A 25,631-nucleotide genomic window follows, 5' to 3' on the forward strand; every position below is an offset into this window, starting at 1 on the left:
CAAGATGCCCAGTGTCACAAGGCAATAGGCTGCTTCAGGGGAAACCCATTTTTGTTTAAGAAGAAATTCTTCATCATGAGAGGAACTGAACTTTGAGCAGTTTACCCAGAGAAGTGGGGAACTCATTGGCCTTGACAGGCCCTTGATTATCTCACTGAGGGTCTTGCTTTCAACAAGAGCCTAGGGCAGATAATCTCCAGAGCTCCCTTCCACACCAGGTTTTTCTATATTATTCCATAACTATCAAGGTTTTGTTCTGACTAGAAAAACAACGCAAACAAAAATTCTCAGTGCTGCTAGAAATACCTAATTTTCAGTTAGAACTCCAGACAGAAAAACAGACTTGCTGTGTAGTTTTAGTTAAATTTCATCACTGTCTTCTGTCTCCATTCACCTTCACTGAGGGCTTTCTAAGATACTGCTATAAACTTGGTCAGTAAATACACAAAAAATTTTCTGATTTTTGATGTCTTGTATGTTGCACCTTGAACTGTTGATGGGCATTTATTCAATGCAGTCCTATTTATGTACAAACCATATATATTATATGCTGTTTCATTGAACACAGTAGGAAGCAAACAGCAGGAGACAGATTCCATCCTCACAGTTTCAATCACCTTTTTCTCAGGGTCACATTGAGACCAGACCTCAGACTGACGGGCTTCCTTGCTCCCTTTTCTAAGTTTGTCTGCAGTGTGCTGTCCCTTGCACAAATCCACCCAAACACAATAAAATTGATCTCATTATTTTCAGAACACCAAAAAAGTTCCTCAGATACTCTAGCTAAGGCTCTACTACGCCTAGCACACAGCCTGCTCTGGAGAAAACAGTACAGGACTGGAAACTATTGCTAACTAAAAAGAAATTTAAATATTATGTTTCAGTGTGCTTGCACAGCAGGCCTAAAACAGCTGCAGAGTGATGCGGTAAAAATGCAAACCCACATACTTTTATCCCTCTAAAACACTTATCAAACCATTTCATGACACCATGCAAAGACCTCTAGTCTACATTAATTAAGAATAAATAACAGAGCTCTACTGGTAATCAAAACCAGACTCATCTTCCATTTGCAATCTTTCGATAGTCAGCTCATAGGAAAGATTTTTTTTTGGACTAATTCTACTCATTTACCTCAGGTGAATATATTAGGTGAACATACAGGGATATGCTTTGATGAAAAACCTGGAAATTCTACAGGTGAAAAATAGGAAATAAAAAAAATGGCACAGCCATGCTTCCTTGTAAACTGCTTTACTTAAAATGACAGATGTATGCTTCATTAATGATAAAAATATCAGTTACACATGTTGAAAAAAAAATCAACAGTATTTACAAGACTGAAGGCTGTATTTTCAACTCTAAAATAAATAATAGCAGATAAAAAAATATGAAGCAGGAGAGAAGCACTTCCATTGTGTGCAACACTACCCAGGGCAAACCCAAATATTCTGGTTATCACAGCAAGGTATCACTTTGCTATCTCCTAATATGCTTGCCTTGAAAACATATTATTCAATGGAGGCCCTTGCAAAGTGTCTCTCATAAAAGGTTTATGATAATAAATACGAAAAAAATCTTCTCCATGCTTCAAATACAGCAAGAATAGCATGCTTTTGTTAGCTCTTGCTGTAATTCTCTCATTAGTAATACCACTACTGACAACACTGATGTCCTTATTTAAGAAAGATGTTTGAAAACTTGAAAGAAGCTGCAAGAAAAACTGGTGATACAGAAACCTTGCCTTACAGTTAGAAACTAAAGTGCGTCAATGAGATTTGCTTCACAACTAAAGAGGGCTGAGATACCTTGATCCCAGCCTTCAAATGTTTTCATTGAATACTGTCCAGCACTAAAGGCTTTTTTAACCCTGCAAAGACTGAACAAGTCAAAGCTCAATTCAGACCACAAATAAAACACTTCACATGAACAGGGAGTGTTGGTATGGACTCTTTGTTCTCTGAATTCTTTAAATATGAACGACACATTTTTCTAATGAAGTTCACCTTGGTCTTGAAGCAAGACATACAGTGTGATGCTCTGTGGTCAGTGCTAAGGCTGGACTGGATTACATCACCAAAATGATTGAGCTCTTCTTCTCTTAAAGTCTATGCAGCAATTACACTGAGACATGCTTGTAATTTACTCTAAGAACATTTTGTAAATAATTATTAGTGTTACTACACCCTTACTGACCTACCAAAAGTTATTTTCATGTAAATGGGCTATTTTTGTAGAGAACATTTTGACTACTGTCCTAGGACTCACATATTTAGGAACTACAATTTGACTGGGATGTATGAAAATTCATATATAGCAACTCAATGTTTGATTTGATCAGTGTTAACTGCTGAGGTTCTACAGAGACTAAAAAGTATTCAAATAACTCTCCAGTGTCCTACTTGCCTGAAGCCCCATCTGCTTTTTATGGAAGCTAAGAATCTCTAATATTCTACAAGTGTTTAGCTATTACACATATTAGTTTATGAGGTTCAGCAAAGAACAAGGCTTGTTTATTGACCTTTCGCTAAACCCTTCACAAACTCAAACACTGGCAAGAGAATAAAAACCAAAACACACATGAGTGTTATCAGGAAACATATATATTTATTACTTTCCAATTTCCCCAGCCCTTGGTAACCATTGAATTTTCATTATTTTCATTGATTTGATCACCTCCTTTTAGTTCAGAACATGAATAAGCTGAAAAGTAAAGAGCAAAAATAAAATTCCTTTTCATAAAGCATTTGTCTCAATACAGAATTCACCTGTGTAATTATGCCCCTATAGTTCTGATGGTATAACTCCCCAAGTGGACACTAGAATTCTACAGGCATTCATGCAAGATTAAAAAGCATCCACAAGGCATAATTATACCACTCTAGTCTCTGGTAAATTTCCTCTAATAAAGACGACCTTTCAATGTTGAAAAAAAGAGATGTTATTTGGGAGGAAAGACAGAAAGGAAAAGCCCTTTGATTTCCTAATGTAGACATTTTATGAGGTTTTCTGCTCTTTAGCTACAACCTGCTATAAGCATGAACACAAAAAAAATTATTACAGCTGTGAAAACAAATCTCTGATGCATTTTGACTGACCACCAGTCAAAGCACACTGACCCAAAATTATATCACAATCACTCAAGGTCATTTGTCAAGTTTTGGGAATTTTTAAAGATCTATGTCATCTTCCCTCTTAATATCATGGATACAATTGATTTGTGGTGTAGATGTTCCTCAGCTTCTGCAAGATATACTTAAGCAGCAAACTGTTTTGTGCCATTGCATAAAAATGGATCTGAGCTCTCAGTACCATAATGAAAGACTAAATGACAAAATTTCAGTAGGTTTTGTACTCTCTGTGAAAAAGATGAAGGCAACAATTCTGCTCTTTCCTTAGTTCCTTCACCTTGTAGCTACGTGGTTAGAAAGCACTTCCAGCACTCGGTTAGATAAAACCTACCAAAAAATTCTTTTATATATGGGCATAAAGGGTTAAAAAAATAGAATCTACTGAAATAAACTAAATTTAACTCAACATTTCCCTCAAGTTCTCATTACAGAAGCAAATTAAGGTTGTCTGGATGACATTCAACTGTGTGTTTTATTTTTTAATATATTTCATTTTATTGAAATGTAATATTTTCCCTACATTTTCTAGGTTTCAATTATTTTTTATAGCTAATGGACTTCTAAAATATTTTAGCATTAATATTCTAATATGTTTAGGTTTTGTATAGTTTCTTGGCAAAGAATTTTTCTTTGATTTGTTTTCTTTACAATTATTAAGAATGCTATACATGAGCATTAAGAAATAATCATGTGGATAATATGACCTTTAGTAACCAAATATATGGGGCAAAATTAGCATATTGCTTTTCAATGTCTTTGTATCATAATTGCATGAATGTTCAAAAGTCATGAAGCTTAACTGATTTACAATTCATCATCAGATCAGACATGTAAATTATTATGGGAGAACTCAAGATTTCTTGTTTCTGAGTCCCATCTAGAGCTAGGCATATTTAGAAGGAGGAGGGAGACCCACAGGAAAATAAGTGAAAGCTTCAGTAGAGTCACTATACACTGTTCAGAAATATAACTTAGTAGGTTAAAAAACAAGCAAAAAGCCAGGGGTGGGGAAGGCATGAAGCTGGGACATGACTAAAACCAGCCAAGTGTTGAGAGAGCCTTCATTTGCTGTATGGCAGAGCTGAGTTCAATTCTGCACTGCATCCAGGCCTGCCCCTTTTCCCCCCAGAGGGACAGCCTCATCACTAGACAAGTCTCATCATTCCAGCCATGGATAATGGAGCATTTCCTAAAAGAAGCTGCATGCCCTCAGCAAATGGGAAAGAAATCCTACCCTTCAAGCAGGCTGGCTGCTCCTGACTAGCTAAACTCTGATATCCCGTGTGGCCGGCCCAGCACTGTTGACCCCATCTTGACTACTGGATATATCATCATAATTACTCACAATTATATGGTTAATGTATTTTTAAATTTTAATCTATGCTTCTTCTGCTCTAGACTGACTAATTTTAGTTCTATGCTAAATCTGAAGAGTCTGCACTGGTAATTTCTGAGATAATTCCGTATTAATTAAAGCAGAAAATTTCTTGCAGAATCTGTTGAAAATAATCTTCCTGAAGCAGTGGGTGGTGGTGTAAAACTAGTGAGCATCCGTCTTACACTCAAAGAGAAAATAAGGTCAAGTACAAGAGAATATATTTTCACATATAAATCAGAGAGGCTGCCTTTGGTTTTTGTACAACACAGATGCTATGGTTCAGAAGGGGAACCTGTTCTTCTATTGCTTTGAGTTTAATAAGTAAGCTTTAATAAATTTTCTTGTAGCAGTTGAAAGCACTTTTTTAATAGCCTGCTGAGGTACAAACATATACTCCTTCTGTTTAAGTTGCTACATGATCTGTACAATTCCTCCAGGGGGGCAGACCTAGTAGCTACAGACACTTGCTTCCTCCTGCTGCACCTGAGATCAGGGCTACCTGCAGGACTCATGACTGCTACTTCAAAGCCTCCTTGCCCAAAAATTTACAGAGTTTCCTTGGGTCTCCTACCTCATCTACATGCATTCACACTGGAGTATTCCACCCTTCAGAACAGATTATTCTATAACTGGAAGCACCACACAGTTATTCCGAGCAAAATCCAGGTCCATGAGCTTCTGGAGACCTAGCCAATGATCACAGAAATAATACCTTAAAATTTTAATTTGCCTCCTACACCACAATATCCAGTACATAAATATAGGCTGAACATTTGTGCAATTAGTAGAGATGTCTCCTGCATTATGTAAAGCAAAACCCAAACTTACTCACAGAGCTGTGAACAACACCTTCATGTTTGATAAACAGTGGCAGCTGCATCTGCATGGTGCAGAGAAAAGGAGATAAGAAAATACTGTGTTCTGGCTATAGTAGCACACACTGCTGAACATACCCTTCTTCTGCTCATGGCACGTAGGAAAAACCAGCAGTAAAATCTTAGCACTCACAGAATTTTGGTTTATGTTCTAGTAATGTGACCAAATTAACCAGCCATATTATAAGGACTGTCAAAAATGTTATCTGATATGCAAGTGTGCCAGCAACAACACAAGCTTTAAAAGCTTAAAAGCCATTTTGAGAATTAAACAAAGATTGACAGTATCTCTATTTTGTAGTGCCAACTTTTTGAACACTTTGCATTTGTCAAGAAACATATGATGGTGTTGGCAGCAGCTCCCAGTTACCACTGGTCCCCTTTGTGAAAGCCTTTGCCTAAACAAAGAACTAGATATGGTCTCATCGTCAACAAATTTGAAGTGTCTCTGCTCTACTAGTGAATTATTGCTATCCTGTAGAAAGATAGAGAAAGACTGCAGAATTCTGAAGCACACAATAAAAGCTCTTTACAGGGTTTTTTGGCTGTTCATATGAGCTATTCTATCACTTTTCAGCAACTCCAGCTTACATTATATCTACAGACTTGCAGTAAGCTGAGATAGTCACAGTATTTAAACCTTCAAACAATCTATGCTGCAAATCTGCCAGCCTCCTGTTTGTCAGAACGTTTCATCTCAGCTAAAAATTATCAGTTCAGAGGGATAAGAGCACAGAGGTATACAGATGACTGTAATGCATTCCACCAGACAGCCTTTATGAATTTTTTAGCTGAACTTTCCTCTCTCCTTGTTTTTCTTGCCAACCACATGCAGAACACTTTAGAGACAACAGCAATTCCTTGGAGGTTTACATGTACTATTCAATTCCCACCAATAAAAATAAAAAATAAAATCTTTTTTTAAACCAAGTTTCATCTCATATTTTTCTTAATCTTAAATTATAACTGGCATCCAGTACTTGCACTGCAGAGTTGTCACATTCAATTAGCACAGCAAAAGTAGCAAACTAGAAAAAGGATTTCATTCACTTTAATTCGCTAGTTGGTTGCCACAAATACTCATCTGTAAAACATGGAATTCTGAATACTCTAGACATTATTTTCCTTCCATGAAGATGTTTGTTTACTTTGGCAGTAATTCTCTTGGGAGAAAATCTAATGACTACCACTACCAAAAAAAACCAAAACAAAAAAGAAACAGAAACTGCCACTAGCAAGCAAGAGAATATTAGACTAGTGTGCTGGTTAAACTCCAGAGCACAAAGAAGAAAAGACACAATAGATCACTGCTTTGCATTCTTGTGACCGGAACCTATATCCTTCAAGTTTCGCAGGCTTTCATGATGGAAACCAGACTTTGAATAAAACAAGAAAGCTGACCATCTCCCATACATTTTAAGATTTTTAACCTGAAAAACAAACAAACAAACAAAAACATAACATGAGGATGGGAATAAGAGAACAAAGCAAACTATTTCAACCTCTGGTATTAATTTTTCCCACTGCTTTTAATTTAATTTCAACACACAGTGATCTAAGAAAGGGTTTTTTACCCAGTTTTGGTATATCTGGGTAATTAATTTTTTTTTTAATGAGAAAAACCACCAGGAGAAAAGGTAAGCTACTATAACTCAACAGTCTGTTCACTGCTGAAAAAGACTTCCCTACCTCCTTCCTAAGGGTACATGACTATTATTTTTAGAGTTTAAAAAAATCAAGAACAGAACAGTGAATGAAGCACGTTGTTATAAATCTTCAGACCTCTTTTTCCTGTGAAATGTCAAACCTCATCATCTGCTTTTCTATATGAACAACCTGCAGTCCCAGACTGTTTACCATGTTTCCATGGGAGGAAAATGTAATTAACAAAAAGTCAGCTTTAGGGTTAAGAGGAAGCAGCTCTAGCAAAAGCATGTGAATCGTGTGTTTTGTTACCAGTTAGAACAATGTGCTGTTCCTGGAATGCATATGCAAGACCATGTCACAGTTTAGGCTGAGCAACAAAGTAGGCACATGTCAGAGACTACAGGTCAGCATACTGTGTACTTCCCTAAATATCCTGATCCCAGGCAAAATTCAGCAGATCTTTAGCAGAACACTTGCAAGCACCGCAGGACAGACACAGCTACCTAGATAGAGAAGGCTAACAGAGACCCTAGTAAAAGAAGTAGATATGCAAAACAAGAAGGAATGGTGAAACAGCCAGAGGAAACAAGAAACAGATTTTTTTTGTTGTTGTTGGCTGTAGCACTTTGGAAAAGAGGTCAAATGAAGTAGTAAATCATTACAAATGGTGAAAGGCCTATAAATATTGTGGGCGTGGAAAGAAAACTTGTTGCATTACAAGCAGGCAATTAGTCTCTACTATGCTGAGCCAATCCACAAAAGATTTTTTGAAGTCAATAATATCTGTAACACTTACTTTTAACTGTAACATGCAAAAAATAATCAAAAAAAAGCTTTGTTTGGTATTGGAATGAAAGGAAGATATTCTAATGTGCACATCTAATTGCAGCCCATATTAAAATCACAGGCATGTTTTTTTCCAACTAGCTAATAGGAGGGAAAGAGCAGATTCTACCACTGGTCAGAACTATTTTGTTTTGTATACATTAGGCTCCTGATATTCTAGTGTGTGTGTGTGTGTCCATTTACAAACTGAGGAAGCACTGAAATAGCTCTGTTTACATATCAGGTCTACATACCATATTTAAGTTTCATGACTTATGGTGTGTTCACAAAAACTGCAACACTTGTTAAGTGATATGTGAGCACTACAAAGTATGGATCCTACCCCACCAAAGACCTTTTAAAAGGAGCTAAACCCACAGACCACTCTGAAGTGCACAGCATCTCAGTACAGTCCCATTCAGTTCTTATAACCGCTAAAGGTTTTATTGTTCAAGCAAAAAAAAAAAGAACAGTGAGCCAAAATCCATCCTCATATAATAATATCCTGTTCCTAACACTGGCCAATAGAAGATGCTATTCTCCTGGGTTTATAAAAGGAAAGAACTTAAGCTGTGCATGGCAATTTCTAGAAGAGATGATAACCACTCAGGGGCAAAACCACTACCTTGATGATTCCTTTCATGTCACCCAAATGGCAGCCAGAGAAGCTGCTCTGTAACACTTACAGTTAATTTTGTCTTTATATAGTTATAGTTATTTTATATAGGTTAATGGGATTTGTCCTTATACTTTCCATTAACCAGCACTGCTGGTTAAACTCACCACACAAAATTTAACACCCACTGCATGATGCAGAACACCAGACAATATGATCGCTGTCTTTCTGGCACTGGCAAATCCAGGAGAGCTGTCAGCCCCAGCTCTCCTACAGGTCTCCCAGGTGAAGTCAATGTCAGGCACATTTGTTGGAATGAATATACAGAAGCAGGTTGATTAATAGCTGCAAAAACAATAACTTGGTTCTACCATACTGACAGCTTGCTTTGCAACATCTGTTTTTTTCAATTTACATATTATGTATAGTGATATTGCATATGGCATGGCATTTGTAATGTTTGTTGTCTAGCCTAAGGAACTCATCCCAGCTCCATGACTCTCCAGCTTCTTCAAGTCACTCAGGTGAGGCGTGGCTCTGCCAGCATGCTCCCCTCTTCCGGCAGTCTCGCTTTGGTAATCATCAGGGAACATGGAGTCCAAGACTCTCAGTACACTCTGAAGTCTGGAAAGGCAAATTTAGGGAGTTCCTGTGTTGCAAATAGGTGATGTACCTGAAAGAAGCATAACAAACACTTAGCTTGTTCTTACACATTTATTTAGACATTTATTTTCAGACAATATTACCTTCCAACTAGTCTAATCCAAAAAACGCTCTCAAGCCTTCCCTAGAACAGCTAAGAAAAAAGAAAGGAGGAAGAAATCAAGGGATTACAAGGGAGAGAAAAACATTAATGCAAGAGGGTGTAAAGGCCAAATTGTCAAAAATCAAGAAACTGGAGACTGGAGAGAGAAAACAAACTACCAAGGAGAGGCCTCAGCACTTCTTGATGGCACCAAGGTACCAGGTAAGAGATTTGACTTGGTGGAGGAGAAGCCAGAACTTGTGGTCTCAGCACACAAGGGGTTTTGTATCTGAGGCAGAAGAGCCTGCAGGATGCTTGGTTTGATTTGGTACAACTGTTCTTGCTTATATTAAAGTAGCGTGTGCCACAGGACCAGGGATCACCAAAGACCTATTGGATTCTGCAGTAAGGCAGCCAAAACCTTTCCTCATATTCAACAGGGAGATCAGGTTTCTCTCTCTAAAAGTACCTTTGTCAGAGGATGAGTCACCCTCGATAGCACGTGTCTTGTGTTTGTGGAACATTAGGCAGCTAATGCAGAATGGACACTTACTTTTTACATGATTAAAAATAGATGATCTTAACTCCATGAAAGCTGACTTAACAAACACATGCAATTGGGGTGAGTGGCTACCATGCCAGAGAGAAGCTGTCATGAAGGATGTGAGCACTCTTGTCTTTCAGTTAATTTTAAAAATACTTGTGTATGCCAAGACAGCTGTTTTGAAGGAAGAATTGCTAGAATTCAGACTTGACTTAAAAGTGAGGGACAGGGAAATTGACTGCTTACCAAAAAAAACTCAATTGAATGAGTTCCTACACACTTTGCAGAACTAGGCAGCTGGTTACAGGAGAGTGCAGTGCAGCAGTGCTTCCACCCTTGTTAGACATTGCCTGAGAACGCCCCAGGTAGAGGACAATTTCTGTTCAGGCTTGCACACAACTCAACGTCAGGTGTATGACAGGAACACAAAGGGAAACCAGATGCTACCAGTTCTGCAGCTCACCAAACTGATGTTTATGAGAACTGTGCTGTGAAGCAATTCAGTCTTCAGAGAGGAACCAGGACTCGGCCTGCAACATTTATTCAGCATGCGACCATCCGTAAGGCCTTGGTCTGCGCTCTGGATTTTTTAGCCCCCGTAAGATTGCCAAGTTCTTGAAACAAATGCCAATATAACAAGTAATTCTGGAGTGCCATGCCATAATACAGCAAAGACAAACACATATCAATTATTCTTTGATGGCGCAAATGCATTTACATATTAACTCTGCAAGATTCCCCAATATATATCCACACAGGTTCACAACCACATCAGAGATGACTGCAAATGCTAAAATAATTTTTATCCTCAATGTTTTATATGCATATAGAAAATATATACAGATTTAAGAAAAAAATAATTGCTACACTGGGTCAGACCAAAGGTCCATGGGACAGGAAGAATGAAGCTATCCAGTCATTGATAGTGGGCATGGACAGACACCTAGAGAAAAGTTCAACACGTCAAGCACATAATGACACTTTCCCCAAGTACTCACACATTTAACAGCCCTGTATGAATTCTCTTACTGCTGAGCTACAGCCTTCCCAGAGCACAGAGGCCATTGCTTTTAGCCTTTTCAGGGACACATTACATCTGTATGTGCCAAACTGTTAATTTGTTTGCATTGAACAGCTGAAAGAATGTGTGCTTCCACTGTATGGAAGGGGTAAAACCCCACCTTTGATATTGGAATACCACAGAAGCCACCATCCCGTGCCACCACACCTCAGCACGGGTTCCCGTGGGTCTCTGAAATGCCAACAAACCAGGTTTGCTGGCTGGCCCCGGGCGTGCAGGAGGAAGGGGTGACGAGCCCATGTTTCCGCAGGAGCTCTGGACGCTACAGTGCCCCACGGGACAGGGACAGGGACAGGGACAGGGACAGGGACAGGGACAGGGACAGGGACAGGGACAGGGACAGGGACAGGGACAATCCCGCAGCCCGCTCCCACAGGGACAGGGACAGGGACAGGGACACAGGGGCAGTCCCGCAGCCCGCTCCCACAGGGACAGGGACAGGGACAGGGACACAGGGGCAGTCCCGCAGCCCGCTCCCACACGGACAGGGACAGGGACACAGGGGCAGTCCCGCAGCCCGCTCCCACAGGGACAGGGACAGGGACACAGGGGCAGTCCCGCAGCCCGCTCCCACAGGGACAGGGACAGGGACAGGGACACAGGGGCAGTCCCGCAGCCCGCTCCCACAGGGACACGGACAGGGACACAGGGGCAGTCCCGCAGCCCGCTCCCACAGGGACAGGGACAGGGACAGGGACACAGGGGCAGTCCCGCAGCCCGCTCCCACAGGGACACGGGCGCACGGCGCACCCCGACCCGCTCGGGGGGCGGGGCCACCCGGGGCTGGGCGGGGCTTTGACACCCGGCCCGTCTCGTGCCGCCGCGCTTGCGCTCCACCCCCCGCCCCGCCCCGCCCCGCCCCGCCCGTGGCGCGCGGTCGTGCGTCAATGCAAATGAGCTGCGCGCGAGGCGGGGGCGGGGCGATCGCCCTCTCCCCCGCCCAGAGTGAGCGCCTGACGGGATCACGGGCGGCAGGAGAAACCGACGTCACGGCTATCCCTGCCCCGTCTGTTGGGATAAAAGCCTATCTCAGCCGCTGCCGCAGAACGAAATAAAATCTGTTTATTGCAGGTGTTTCTCCCTTTGACGTTTGGGTCGTCAAAGCCCAACGAGACCCTTCCTTGCCCAAGCGGCTCACAGGGCTGGCACCTCCCTCTGGCTGAAGTGGTAGCACCCACCCGGCCCGTCGGCGCCGGGGGGGGGGGGCGGGCTCCCGGCCTGATGAATTATTCATGAGGGGCCGGCCCAGAGGCTCATTACCAGGGCCCGCCGGGCTGGGGCGGTGCCTGTGACGTCACCGTGACGGATGTTCCGGCGCTCTTAAGGGCGCCGCGGCGGCTCCGAGCCGGCAGCGGGGCGGGGGCGGCCGGGGGGCGGCAGGAGCCTCGCTGAGGAGACCGGGTCGCCTGCCCTGTGGAGGTACCGGCGGCCTCCCTTCCTTCCCTCCCCACCAGTGCCAGGCCCGGGAATGCCCCGCTGTTCCCCTGAGTTGCGGTGTGGCGGCTGGGGGGGTCGGACGGAAGAGTTTCTGTCCGGGGACAGTGACCTGTCCGGGCGAGTTCCTGATCTAGTGGATCCCTGTGGGTGCGACTGCAGGCGGGAAGGGCCGCCTTACCGGGGGTCCCAGTAAATGAAAAGGAAAAAGAAATCTCCGATAAAAATGGGCTTGTATCAAAAAGCTGCGATATTTTTAAAGCAGTACAGTGGCGTTGATGGGAAAGAAGAGAGCTTTATTCTATAAATAAGCTATTTTGGGACTTGCATAGTGGTTTGCGATAGGCGGGTGTTTAAACTCTCCCCCCGCCCCCCAACACTTCGCCACAAAGATTATTAATTATCTTTGTCTCTTTAGTGTGCTGAGGTGGGGGTTCACCTCTGCGCCGAGCCGCTGTCAGGGGAGCTCCCGCAGACGGCCGCCTCAGCCCCTGCCCGCCGCCGGGTCCTTCCCTCCCCGGAGCGGCCGCAGCCGCCTCGCCTCATTCCTCTGCCCCTTGCCGCCCGCTGTAGCCGGTTCGTCCGGCAGCCGGGTCGCCGCTGCCCTCCCTGTTCCTCCTCAGCGGTCGCTGCCGCGCATCATCAAAACATGCAGGATGAGCTGCTCCTGGGGGTGACACAGCAGCAGCAGCAGCCAGGCAGCGAGAGGCTGGGCAGCAGCCCCGCGTCGGGACACCCCCCTCTCGGCCACCCCTCCTCTGACTTTAAACCCTGTCTCAGCCCCCACCAGGATTTAAACAAGCAGCAAGCGCAGCAACCACAGCCGCCGCCTCCTCAGCTGAGCCAGAAGAGGAAAGAGTTTAAGCAGCAGCTCAGCAGCCCAGCCCAGCTCGGCAGCAGCCACCCCCTGAATAACCACCACCCCCCAGACTATCATCACCACCCCCCTCAGCAGCAGCAGCAGCAGTTCAGCCACCCCACTGACAAGTACCAGCAGCAGGAGCACAGGCAACAGCAGCAGCTCCAGCTCCTCAGCGCTCAGCCCCCGGAGCCGCCGCGGACGGGGGATCACTCGCACCACCGGCCCGTCGGCCCCGCCGAGCACCCGGGCGGCGCGGACAGGGGGGGTTTGGAGCGGCTCGCCCCTTCCTGCCCGGGGGGATCGGCGTCCGCGGACCCCAATGTGGGGGTGGCCGCCGCCTCCTGCGTGAATCCGCCTTCGTCTCCTCATCTGCAGGCTAGAGCCAAGCTGCCCCCCATGGAGTCCCCCCCGAACAGCCACTTACTGGGCAGCCCCGGGAACCTCCTGCCCGGCGGGCTCGGCTCCGGCTTCAGCAGCCTGCAGAGCCCGGAGATCCCCAGCCCCCATCACCAGAGCGGGGGCGGCTCCTCCTCGGCGGCTTCCCCTCCTCCTCCGCCGCTGCCCGGCTTCGGCACCCCCTGGTCGGTGCAGACCTCGTCGCCGCCTCCGCAGCAAACGCAGCAGCCTCCGGTCTCCAGCGGCGGCGGCGGGCAGATCAGCGCGATGCCACCCCCGAGCCCGGAGTCCGAGACCAGCTTCTACCCGGGGATCCCGTCATCGATCAACCCCGCTTTCTTCCAGAGCTTCTCGCCGGTGTCGCCTCACAACCCCTGCGCCGGGCCCTTCAGCAGCCCCTTCTCGGCCGCCGCCCCCCCGCCGCCGCCGCAGATGAATTTACCTCAGCAGCAGCAGCAGCAACAGCAGAACCGGAGATCCCCTGTGAGCCCCCAGCTCCAGCACCAACACCAGGCGGCGGCTGCCGCCGCCGCCTTCCTGCAGCAGAGAAACTCCTACAACCACCACCAGGTACCGGGCGGCGGCCGCAGCGGGGAGCCCCAGGGCGGGGAAGGGGGACGCGGGGAAGGGACGGAGGCTCCGCTGCCCTCGGTTGGCCGGCCGCGGCAGCCGGGCAGCTTCCTTCTCGCCGGCGCCGGGCGAGGCTGCGCGGCGGTGACAGCCCGGCGGGACCGCGGCGGCAGGGCGGGGCCGGCCCGGCGGGAGGGAGGGCACCTGCGCCCCCCGCCCGGTGGCGCCGGGCGGCCGGAGGGGTCGGCCCGGAGAGGTCTGTGGACAGCAGCCGCCCCTTTCCCGGCCGCTCTCCCCGCCTGTTGTGGGAGGCAGGTGCCGGGGTGGCTCTTCTTGCCCTCCTTGGTGCGCCGTCGCCTCCCGAGGGACGCTGGGGTTTTACTTGGGACGAGCAAAGAGGGTTTGCGCTTAAAAAAACAAGATCTCAACCGCTGCTGTTGGTGCTGGGAGTTCTGCCGTGAAAACGCCCCCCCTTGTCCCCCCGAACTGCCCGCGGCGGGCGCAGTGTCCCCGGAACAACGAGCCTGACAGCTCCGGCCGGCGCCGCCCCCGGGCAGCCCCTTCCCCAGCCGCGGGCCGGCCCTCGACCGGCTCGGTCGGACGGGCACAGGTCGCCGAGAGGAGGGTCAGATACGAAAGTTGACACCGTGCTGCCTTTCAGGGCTTTTGACAGACGTTGCTTGAATGTGTATCTGAGGACAGCGCAATGTTTAAAGTTCTGTAACCAATTTTAATCGAGAGGTTTAACAATCCCGTGTTAAAATGGAAGTTTACGTTTCTTCCTGGAACAGAATATTATAAGAAATGAGTGAGAAGGAAATCCGTGTTAATATTACCAGCTGTTGCATTATACGCCCATTTTGCTCCATTAATTTGCTCATTTATGAAAGGCTGAAGTTACATAGGCCTCATCTTAATTTCTTTTTCATTCTGGTATTAAATCCGTTCAGATTTAATCAGTGGCGCTTCATTTGTATCAGAACTGGAATCTCACATAGTGTGCCTGTTGAAGACCTGATTACGATGCATTATGATTAGGAGCTAGTTGTCCTTAACATTTATAATAACCTTCTTCAAACAAATTCCAGGCAATTCTCCAACAGTGAGGTGTACAGGAATTTTCTCTCACAAGTTGTGGGTATACTTAAACAGTGCCATGACAGCATAGCTAGCAATATTAGAGGCTTGGTAACATTTGGCATTATCTCTTAAGGTTTGTTTCACAATAGAGTGCCTGCCTCTCCCAAAATTCCAGAACAAGTATTCAAGTTTTACAATGTAATTATCTATAATTATATAGAATAGGATGTTTTCCTGGTCACTTGACCAAGAGTGACTTTAGTGGTTTTTTGGTTTTTCTGGTGGTGGGGGTGTTGTTACAATTTTATCTTTCTGTCTTCAGAAAGTTCTCTTTTACCTGATGCATAGCATATTGACATGCTTTAAATTTTTAAGTTATTAGAATGCAAGTTGAGGGTTGCTTGCAGCTAAGTTTAGAGGTAAAAGTACTGTGTTTTCACTTAACAGAACTGAATTTAGAATCATCACACACACCCCCACTCCATTTCTATGTTTGAGGAGAAGCATTTCCAAGAACAGTCAGATTTGAGACTACTAAAGATAAATACAGTTCTTCACTGTCAGTCATGCTCAGTGGGTCCACCTCTTGGTAATATGACAACCACTATAGGTCACTTTTTAGCAGAAGTTTTTCTTATGAATAAAAAACTTAATCCTTTAAAAATTGTCTTTCTAAAAAATGCTTCCATTTTCATATTAGAGAATATAATGCACTTACAAGTGCATTTAGGTAGGTGTAAAGTACATAATATCTAGATAGGAGAAGAAATCATCAAAAAAAATTCTAGAGTACACCCTGCCGAATCCCACGGATTCATTACTCCGGAAATTACTCCATTCATTACTCCAGAAACATTTGAGCAGTGGCTTCAGAATAATGCATTTTAATGGAAATGTTAAGATAGCTCCTTCAAACAAATTCTCTGTACAATAGTCAGTGCTCTTTTTGCTCTTATATGGTAATACTTAGACAATGATATTCAAAATACTGGAGTGGGGGGAATTAAATCTGCCATTTGAATTTTAATTTTTAAATTTCTACTCACTGTAGTGAAATACTACTACTCACTGAGTAGAAAGAAAAATACTATTTTAATAATATTTTTTTATTTATTTGAAATTCTTTTGTTACTATTGTAGAGATCTCATCATATAACAGCAAGTAATGTATGATAAAAACTGGTTTCAGGGCTTTTTGGAAATTGGTTTTATACCCTGGAATTTTTCTTCTGTGTAGCTTTAAAAATGCTACCAGTCACTAAAATTATCATAATGATAAAAATTATAATCAAAATTGCCTGCACAAGTACTGCAGCATTTTTGGGGGAGACATATGGGAGAGTAGGAGTGACTTTTTTTTTTTTTAAATGAAGCTGCATTTTCTTCCTTGTTTCAGTACCTAATTTACGTGTTATCAGAAGAGAGTGATGTATAGAAATCTCTGCGCATTGCTTACTCGGTGGTTGGTTGTTTTGGGGTTTGGGTTTTTAAGTAGAAAATAATTTCAAGTGTTTTCAGTATAATAGAAATTAATCTTTCTTTTTTAGCCTCTTCTGAAGCAGTCACCCTGGAGCAATCAGAGCAGTGGCTGGAGCACAGGAAATATATCCTGGGGAGGAATGCATGGCAGAGACCATCGTAGAACTGGAACCATGGGAATCCCAGGAACTATGAACCAGATCTCTCCTTTGAAGAAGCCCTTTTCTGGTAATGTCATAGCTCCTCCTAAATTTACTCGCTCTACTCCATCACTGACACCAAAATCGTGGATTGAAGATAATGTTTTCCGAACTGACACCAACAGTAATACTCTCCTTCCTTTGCAGGTAAGGATGGTATACCTGGTGTGTTCATAGTCTTGCATAGCATTTTTACTTGATTCATTTTAAATGAGAACTAAACAGTGGTTGCAGTCCTGATACTTGGTTTGACAATTCTGTTTCTGTATTATTTTTAGTCATAAATTGCAATTAATCCACACGTTTTGAGTGTGTTCAGCAATATATGATTCTCACATTTTAATAAGAATATTGAATGTCAATAAACATACAAACTATAGGCACTGATGAAGCAATAAAACATGGTATGTTTAATCCAGCTAGTATTTTCTGCCTATGGTAAGGCTCATATTCTTATAAACTCCTTTAAACCTCAGGGTATTTTTTGCTTGCTTTGTCCTTCTACTTAGGTTTTCTTACTTCTGTAGATAGTTCTAAAGTCTTTGTCATGTTCATCTTTTACTGGTATTCTAGGCTGTTTGCTAGTGTGTCAGCAAGATTTTTTCCTCCACATTGTAGCACCTTTTGTCTGGAGGCCCTGTGATTTAGAAGTGTTAAATGTAAGGATGTGTCATAGAACTAAAGGTCTGGATTCACCTTCTGAATTTCGCCAGTGGAATCTTACTTGACTTTAAGTCAGTCAACTTATTTAGTAATCTCTTGGTAAAAAGTTATTTTTCCCATTTTTACCTATATTGAGTTATTCTGTGTTAGTGGAGGCCTTTATTTTTCATAATTATGACAGATTAGAGCTGTCTTTGCATAAATGGCAATCTAATGCTTATGTAGCTGAAGTAGTGACCAAAGGTGCTGCTTGGGATCAGACTTCCCTTTAGAGTTCTGGGTTTTCATACCATTTTTTCTGGTGAATTTGGTACAGGAGGCCATATCCTGACTCTATCCAGGTGCACTTTGATACTTGCAGTGTTTTTGATGCTTACTTGATTTTTTGACTTGCCAAAGTTATGCTGAAACATATGCATTTGGACCTGATACTGTCAAGACAGATTCCATTAAGCAGCCTTGCTAGATGGAATATCGTAGTTGAATTGTCTTTTGTGTGGGTAGAAAGATGGGAGAAAAAAATGGGGTATTCTTCAGGGATTGTATTCTACTGAGGAAAACAGATTGCAGATAGATAATGCTTTGCAGAGCAGGGCAGCAAAAATAGTAGAAATTAAATACTGAAATCTGTCCCAAAGGTGTTAACCTAAGGAAGAGATTTAAAAATATTAATGCCATCATACGTTGAAACTGCTGTAGTATATACACTAGAATTCATACATGGCTGAGCACACAGGCTGTGAATGTATTTGCTCATCCAGTATGCCTTACAAGTCCATGTCACCAATACCTTGACCTTCCAGAAGCTTCTACAGCAGTTTTCAAGTATCGGTGAACTCCTTTTGTGTCTGAACAAGTGTCCTCTGCATTTAGACTTTCGTCTAAGTAACTTGTATGTAATAAGCTAGGAAAGAAATCCTTTTAACTTTATAATACCTTAATGTTTCTGTGTAAGGGTTGGGGGATTTTTTTAAAGGCATAATATCAAAGTAGGAAGTTGGGCAATCTTAATTGTTGGTTACACCTATGAACACCAGACCTACCAATTAAATAGGCCTGTTTGGCTATATTTATGCTGTTGGTCTGTCTATGCTTAAATCTCCCTGACGTGTATAAAGTCGTAGTTGCAGAACACAGTAAAAATAAACCTCTTTGGAGGGTTGCAATGTTATCTACTGATATTGTGGAAACACTATACATTTCCGTAAATTATTTTGCTGCACTGTCATGTTCTTATTTTTCAGTTAGTACATATTGTTATATGATTAATTCCTTGTGATGATTATTACATTTTGCAAGTCATAATGAAAAAGTTAAGTAGAACTTAGAGTTTGTGCTTCTTTTCATCAGAACTTGTTGGCAATTTCAATGCTGTCAAACACCCATCTTGCTGATTTGTACTGTGCTTGTCTCCTTCCATAAAAGGCTGTGGTATTTAGATTGAGGATTCTTAAAGATACAGTAGCAATACTAAAAAACTAGTACAAACTAAATTTTGTGCTGTTTGGAAAGTCTAGCACAAAAGCATTTATGTGCATGTAGAAGTTATCTATCTCTTCCAAGCTTCCACAGAGCAAACACATAGATCTTAGCATGTATGTTGGATGCATACTGCATCATTCACAGTTCTGCAGAATACCTTTTTCTCTGGGATTACGGCAGTAACAGTTTTGTAGGGGAGGGGACAAAGCGCCTCTCTTCTAAACTTTAGCTAACTCAAAATTAAGTTAAAAACTGGCTTTTATAAGCCAGTGCTCTCAGGGACTTTGTTTAATCTTCAACATTCAGCTACCATTTTTAAAAAATGCTATATATTTTTGCAAAGTTCAGATAGCATTCAGCACATCAACTACTCATCCATTTTCTGAAAAAACACATACTCCATGCAAACATGATAATCCACAGGGGAATTGTATGCAAATTTGAAGCTTTGCCCTTCCATCAAACTTCTTTATTCTTTGGTGTTTGCGTTGCTAGGTAGGCCCCAGAATAGAACTGGCATCAATTCTGATGAAAAAAACATTTCATGACATTAAACTAAAACACAAATGACAATGAATGTCATTACTGAGAACTGAGTAAACTATTACAAGTATTGCTTGTAGGGATGAAAGCCGATTTTCTGTACTTCTTAGTTAAAACTGAAACATATCCCATATGAAGTTGAATTTACAATGGCTGCATTAGTTGCTGCAAATCTGCTTTTGCTTGAAGAAGTTATGAAAGATATCTCTTAGGATTTTTTACAACTTCAGCTGTTTGTTTTGGTTTTAAGTAAAAATAATGAATCATGATAACACTGATTTAAATGTGAGCAAATAGCCAATTTTTTCTTATGTGCCTCACTGTTAGAAGCTTTTCTGCCTTTCTCAGGATTTTAAGACAGACAAAATTACATCTACAGGTTTTATGTCTATGAAAGAACTGTATTTGATGCAGTTTGTATTAAGTTCAGCCATCCTGCTTCCACCACTGTAGGTACTCCATATAGGGAAGGATTGTTGCCTTGCACTTGAATCATTAAAGGAACAGTTAGAAATCTTGTCAAGTATTGACACCGTACAAGTTAAGCATTTAATTGAGGGGCCTATTTCTCTCTCCTTAGAGACAATCTAGGTTCCTTATTTAGGTAATCTAATACTCTAGAAGAACATACCTGGCACCACTGACCTTACGCAGCCTCTGGGATTCCACTTTAGGCACTTACATTGCATTTCAGGAAGTCAGATGATATGAATAGTCTCTTTTATTCCCTTTTTTGTACCTAAAGTACAAAAAAAGTTCCCGATTATAGGGTACAAAGTTGAAAATATATTTCTAAACTTCTATGCAAGTGTTTTTTCCCCAAAAAACATATTACAGGCCTATCTGTGGACAAAACCTAAGGACAAAAATCAGTTTTTTGTATATCCACTTTTTTGATTTACACTGCATGTATGAGGAAAATAATTAACTATTTCTAAATTTGTACTTTTTCTATTTGAGAATTGCAGTTTCTGCTAACTCTTTTCATTGCAAGCTTAGTTTTTCTTACCATCTTTCAAATAATCTTAAAACCTGTTAAAAATGTTTAACGCTACATAGCAGTGTTCAACTACTATTGTTCTAGTAAAACCACTGCATTCTATGAACATTAATCTAATTTCTGGGTCTCTTTTGAATTAAGGAAATACACTGTGTTTCTGGGTGGTTTTCACCTTGATTTGTCCTTCCTGTTTGTTCAGACAAACAGTGTGTAATGTTCATGGGCCTGAAAGCTGAATGTTCTTATTCTGTTTTTTAACATAGCTCTCCAACTGGGGATTGGTATAGTGAGGTAGTGTCTTGCACAATTGCAAGATTTTCTTCTTCTATTTGAAACGTGCTCAAGTTTTCAAAGAAAGCAAATTACATTATAAACAAAATGAGATTTAAAGTCGCATGTCACAACAGGTGTTAATTTTAGATACTTAATTTAAGTTACTGTCATGTTCTTCTGCCTTAGATTCGCTTCCATTTGGAAAATTTCAAATTTTCAATGTGACTGTTTCAGTATAATTTCATAAAGCTTAATATTTTCAGTGGCTAATCTAGTGAATATTAGGTGAAGACCAGGTTGTTAAAGTTGGGTTCTTGCTGTGTGTAGAGTCTTAAATGCCTAAGTGTGGCCCATTTTTCAGAAGTGCTGAGTGTTTGGCAGCTGATGGTAAACTTGAAGGCATTGAGATTACCTAGCTGCAGAGTTTTCTTACTCTTCAGAGTACTATAATTGTCCAAACACTGATCTATAAGCCAGGCTTTACCAGTTTGTTTTTACAGAGGCTAGAATTTTATTGAGGCTGGAACAAAGTGTCAGAGTTTTTAATGCAGTGGGTTGATTGCCTGGCACTGATTAATATAACATAGAACCAGATACTTGTGATTGAGGACCATACTGGGGATATCTCTGATTGGGGAAAGCAGTCTATGGCCATGCTTTTAACTTCAGGATCACAATCTTTGAATAAATAGTATTAGCAGCTACACAGATTAGCCATTCAAAGCAGTCAATTAGTGGGAAGTTTGTAGGTCTTACCATGCAAGTGTTTTTGTGACTTCATATGATACAAGGCTTTTCTCCTTTTATTTAAATTTTCTTGAGTTATGCAGCTCATTCTAATAATGAAATACAAAATCAGAGTTAGAAAAATTCAACAAAATATTTCACAGCCATGATAGTATAGCAGTGAGTATATGATGGGTATCTTACCTCCCCTTGTTCTCAGAGTTAAAATTAATGTGTTCTCACCTAAGATCCATCCAAAAGTACATTTTCTATAGGTGCTGATGTATTTGCATTTAAGTACTCAAGACTGTATAGATATTTCTGGATGTGGGGCAGGGGTGTGAGGAGCCCAAAACTTGAATAACAACTTCCCTTTCAAATTTCTAAATGTCTCTTTAAATATTTCATTGAAACTATTAATATACAAACTTTCTAAATTTGCTGTGTAAGTCAAGATTGGCGTGACTTTAATCATCTACATAGTCTGGTGCCTGGTTGTTTCCAGGTTATGAATGCATATTCTTGAGTAGAAGTACTCCAGTACTGGGATTTTTTTTTGTTCATTTTTAAATGCTTTTTTAGCTGGGAAGCGGGTGTGTCTTTGCCACAGGACCTGTTCCTGGTGCATTTTAGGCTCAATTTAGTTTGCTTATGTAGCTGATGTTGTCATTTTAACTTCAAACGCTTTGCTGTCAGGTTGACCATTCACAGATGTCTACCAGACATCTTTAGTTCATCTTTACCACTAATGACACTGTGAAAAGTAACCAAGCAATTTTGTATGTTGACTTTAAGTCTTTCTCCTTGCTTTTTTATAGAGCTAAAATTGTAGTTCCAATAGGTTTTCATATTTAGTTTCTCATTTACACTAGTTATGGTTTCAGTAAGGGGCTTATGATCATAGTATATCCTCAATAAAATGAGAATTACTTGAAATTTAGACCTTATCTGAGGTATTTTACAGTATGTGTGTAGGAATTGTTACTACTGCTAGCATTAACACTGAATACCACATCAGGTGTTTTTTAAAGTGTAGATACTTTATTACTAAATCAACTGTCACTGTCTGGTCTTAAAGTACATTTTTATTCAGGGATCAGGTTTAAGATAAAAAAAGGGAATTAATATTTTAGTTGGGGAAGCAGTTTTAAAAAGGCTCTTTAATTTAGCTTTTAACAAACTCAGTTAATTCATCAAGGTCAAAGTTGGAGTCCTTTTTGTAGCCAAATATGACCATACTTGAAATTACTATAAGCTTCACAACTTTAGTCTTCAGCTCCAATCTCATGGTGCTACATTTCTTTAGAATATGAAAAGACATGTAAAGATCTTTCCTTAAAAGTACTACCATTTACAGATTTTAATACCTATGTTAGCATTCAAGTTTTTTACTTCAAGTAGTCCCACAAATCAGTAGTTTTAAGCAAGTTTCCAAAATTCAATGATGTCAGACTTCTTGACTATGAAGTAGTGTTCGTGGTTAAAAATAAGCAAAATTATTCACTACTCAATATCTTTGGTCCTTACATTTGCTTTATGCATAAGTGACAATATATAAGCTTAGAGATGCAGTTTCTGTAAGTGCTTAGACAGGATAATCTTGGCAGAAATGCACAGATATGTATAGAAGTCCTAAGCAGAATATGCCAAGAAAAACTATTTGTTCATGAGTTTAGTACTGAAATTTGCTCTTCAGAGAAGGCTGCCCTTCTCCCATTTGTGCTTGTTCAGGTGTATGACTTGGGGACTACTTCTCAAATGCATACTCTTTAGGTGTACTTTGCATGACATTATCAAAAGCTCCTTCGAGCACTTGTATTCTGTTGGGAAGGATACTTTGTGCTTCTCCTATTCCTAAAGTAACTACCATTTTCTGTAATCTTTCTTACATAGATGATTTTTTATTTAACCGTATCACTCACTCCGCAGTTGTGCTTCTGATATGGGAAAGATAGATCAAGCAGGAGTCAAACATTTAGACAGCCAAAAGTAAAAAACTAGTCTGAGAATTTGTAGTGCTTGGGAGAAGTTAACTATCAGCTCTGAGGGGAAAAAAGCTAACATTCCACTGAGTTGTAGACCTTCTGACACAACAAAAGTTCACTTGCTTCTTAGCACAGAACTGATGAGCCACAGAGCTGAAGGAAATAAAAAATACTTAACAGGAATTTAACTTTGACAAGTCCAGAGTCAGAATGATAGAAAGTGTGTATTAACATACATGTTTGGGTATCAGTGCCTTTGCACTACTGATTATCTTTAGTTTTATTATTTCAACATGGTTTATTAGCAGTTATCTTCCAAAACAATCTGAAGCTGGCTTTAAGACAACATGGAAATAGTTCTAATTTTTGGGACTACTTCCATGTTGCTTTAAAAGTAGGTCCAGGTTGTTTTAGAAGATAACTGCTTATCAGCTGTGTTGAAATAATGAAACTAAAGCTAATCCTAATTCTTGGGACTGTTTCCACATGCATGGAGATCTGGAACAATCATGTTCTGTGGTAGTTCTTTTTTGGTTGTCCTAAAAATTGACCAAAACGGTAATGGAAGTTTTCTGATTTAGTAGTGCCTGCTGTAGTGGAATTGTCCTGTTTCAACAGACCTTTCTAGAAAGTACTGGCTGGCGTATGACCTACAATATTGAAATACTTTTAAGTTCTGCTTTGAAATTAAAGTTTCCTGTTAGCATAGGTGATAACTGTTCTCTTGAAAAATATGATGTACATATTTGGGGAGTTCAAAGCAGTGTTGTAGCATTATAAAGCCGAGCTGCACAAAGGTTTAAAATGAACCTTATACCCAAAGAATTACTTATTCCTTTAAAGATAGCATGCAATTGCACCGGTTACCAAGATAGCACCCAAATTTATGATAGGGTAGTGTGATGTGTGGATAGTTGAATAGCAGAATGTAATTCCCATATTTAAATCCTGCTGTACTTCAGTGTGTTCAGTGTTTTGATATTGTGTGGCATCTGCCCATTGTGTGTTTCTACTGCCCAAAATTAAGTAACACAATTCAAGGAAACAAACCACAAGCTTTCTAAAAAGGATGTGAAAAGCTTATTTTTCCTTCTGCTTCTAGCAGAGCAAGAACTTTAGCTTTAGATACACAGAACTTTCAAAATGGTACAAGAGTGAAGTTAGAATCATTGCACCATGTCACCCAGTAGAGCAGTTTACAAATAAATTGCAAGCACGTGTTCCGTGTTTTACTTTTCCATCCCTCTGTAAGATCTAGGGACCAAGTAGCCCAGTTCTTGGAATTAACCATGGCTGAGCCTTTTCTTATAGGCTCTTACAGAGTGTCATTAAGTCAGTAATAATGACCATTTCCTAGACAGTTATGTGTTATCTCAACACATATGTATATATCAGTGTTAAAATAAGAAAATTTGTAATGAGCCTGTTGCAAAGATGAAACACCATGTACAGTTCAGTATGGTTTTTACCAATGCTAGTTCTTTTCCCTTATCTGCTACAAAGGTGGCAAAGCATGTTTTGTCTTTACTTAGTGTTGGTTTTTGCAAGAGCACTGACTACCTATCAACTAGTGCCGTAAACTGAATTTAAGGCTTCATTAACAATCCTGATGAGGTATCTTCTGAATGCTAGGGGACAGTAGGGAACAGATCTAGCTTGGTCACTGCTCATACCTTCTATAGAAAGCAAGTTTGCTGTGGTAAGCAGGTTCTTTTCATTGTGCTATTGAGAAACAAACCTGTAAGAGCATGGAAGCAGATTAATCACTTCAGTTTCTTTTGGTGGTTCTCAGGGCAACTAAACTGAACAAAAGCCAGCCAGTCCCAAAATTAAGGTTACTGTGAACTAAAATAGTAATGGTGACTTGCTGGCACTCAAACCTGGCTGAAGATTGCCTCATGAAGTGTCACTGGCATGTGGTCTGGAATGTGGCAGGAGACAAGAGAAACCTGCATTTTTAACTTGTCATTAAAATTGTCTGAGTCTAATTTGATCAGATACTTTATTTTTTAACAGTTTGCTTACCCAACAGGAACCCATTACTCTTAATAGTTGTTTGAGATAGAGAAAGATGGGGAAAAAAGTCTTCTTCCTCT

General features: G+C 41.4%; 1 protein-coding gene and 1 long non-coding RNA gene across 3 annotated transcripts in view; one reads left to right on the plus strand and one right to left on the minus strand.

Moving 5' to 3' along the window:
- Positions 1–2,585: 2,585 nt before the first annotated feature.
- On the minus strand, positions 2,586–13,699 carry LOC116183534 (uncharacterized). The gene is made up of 3 exons (XR_004148170.3): positions 13,563–13,699; positions 8,640–9,145; positions 2,586–6,814 (listed from the first exon to the last, which is right to left on the minus strand). It is a non-coding gene; the product is annotated as an uncharacterized LOC116183534 (long non-coding RNA).
- CPEB2 (cytoplasmic polyadenylation element binding protein 2) overlaps positions 12,268–25,631 on the plus strand; it is a 51,150-nt gene continuing 37,786 nt past the window's right edge. For both annotated transcript variants that reach the window (XM_021554411.4, XM_021554412.4), the window contains exons 1-2: positions 12,268–14,104; positions 16,732–17,010. In XM_021554411.4, coding sequence (XP_021410086.2) covers positions 12,926–14,104; positions 16,732–17,010 — 1,458 coding nt within the window. In that variant the 5' untranslated portion in view covers positions 12,268–12,925. The remainder of the gene's footprint in view (positions 14,105–16,731; positions 17,011–25,631) is intronic.

The sequence above is a fragment of the Lonchura striata genome, chromosome 4 (assembly GCF_050655825.1).
Source record: "Lonchura striata isolate lonStrDom1 chromosome 4, ASM5065582v1, whole genome shotgun sequence".
In the NCBI taxonomy this organism is placed as follows: domain Eukaryota; kingdom Metazoa; phylum Chordata; class Aves; order Passeriformes; family Estrildidae; genus Lonchura; species Lonchura striata.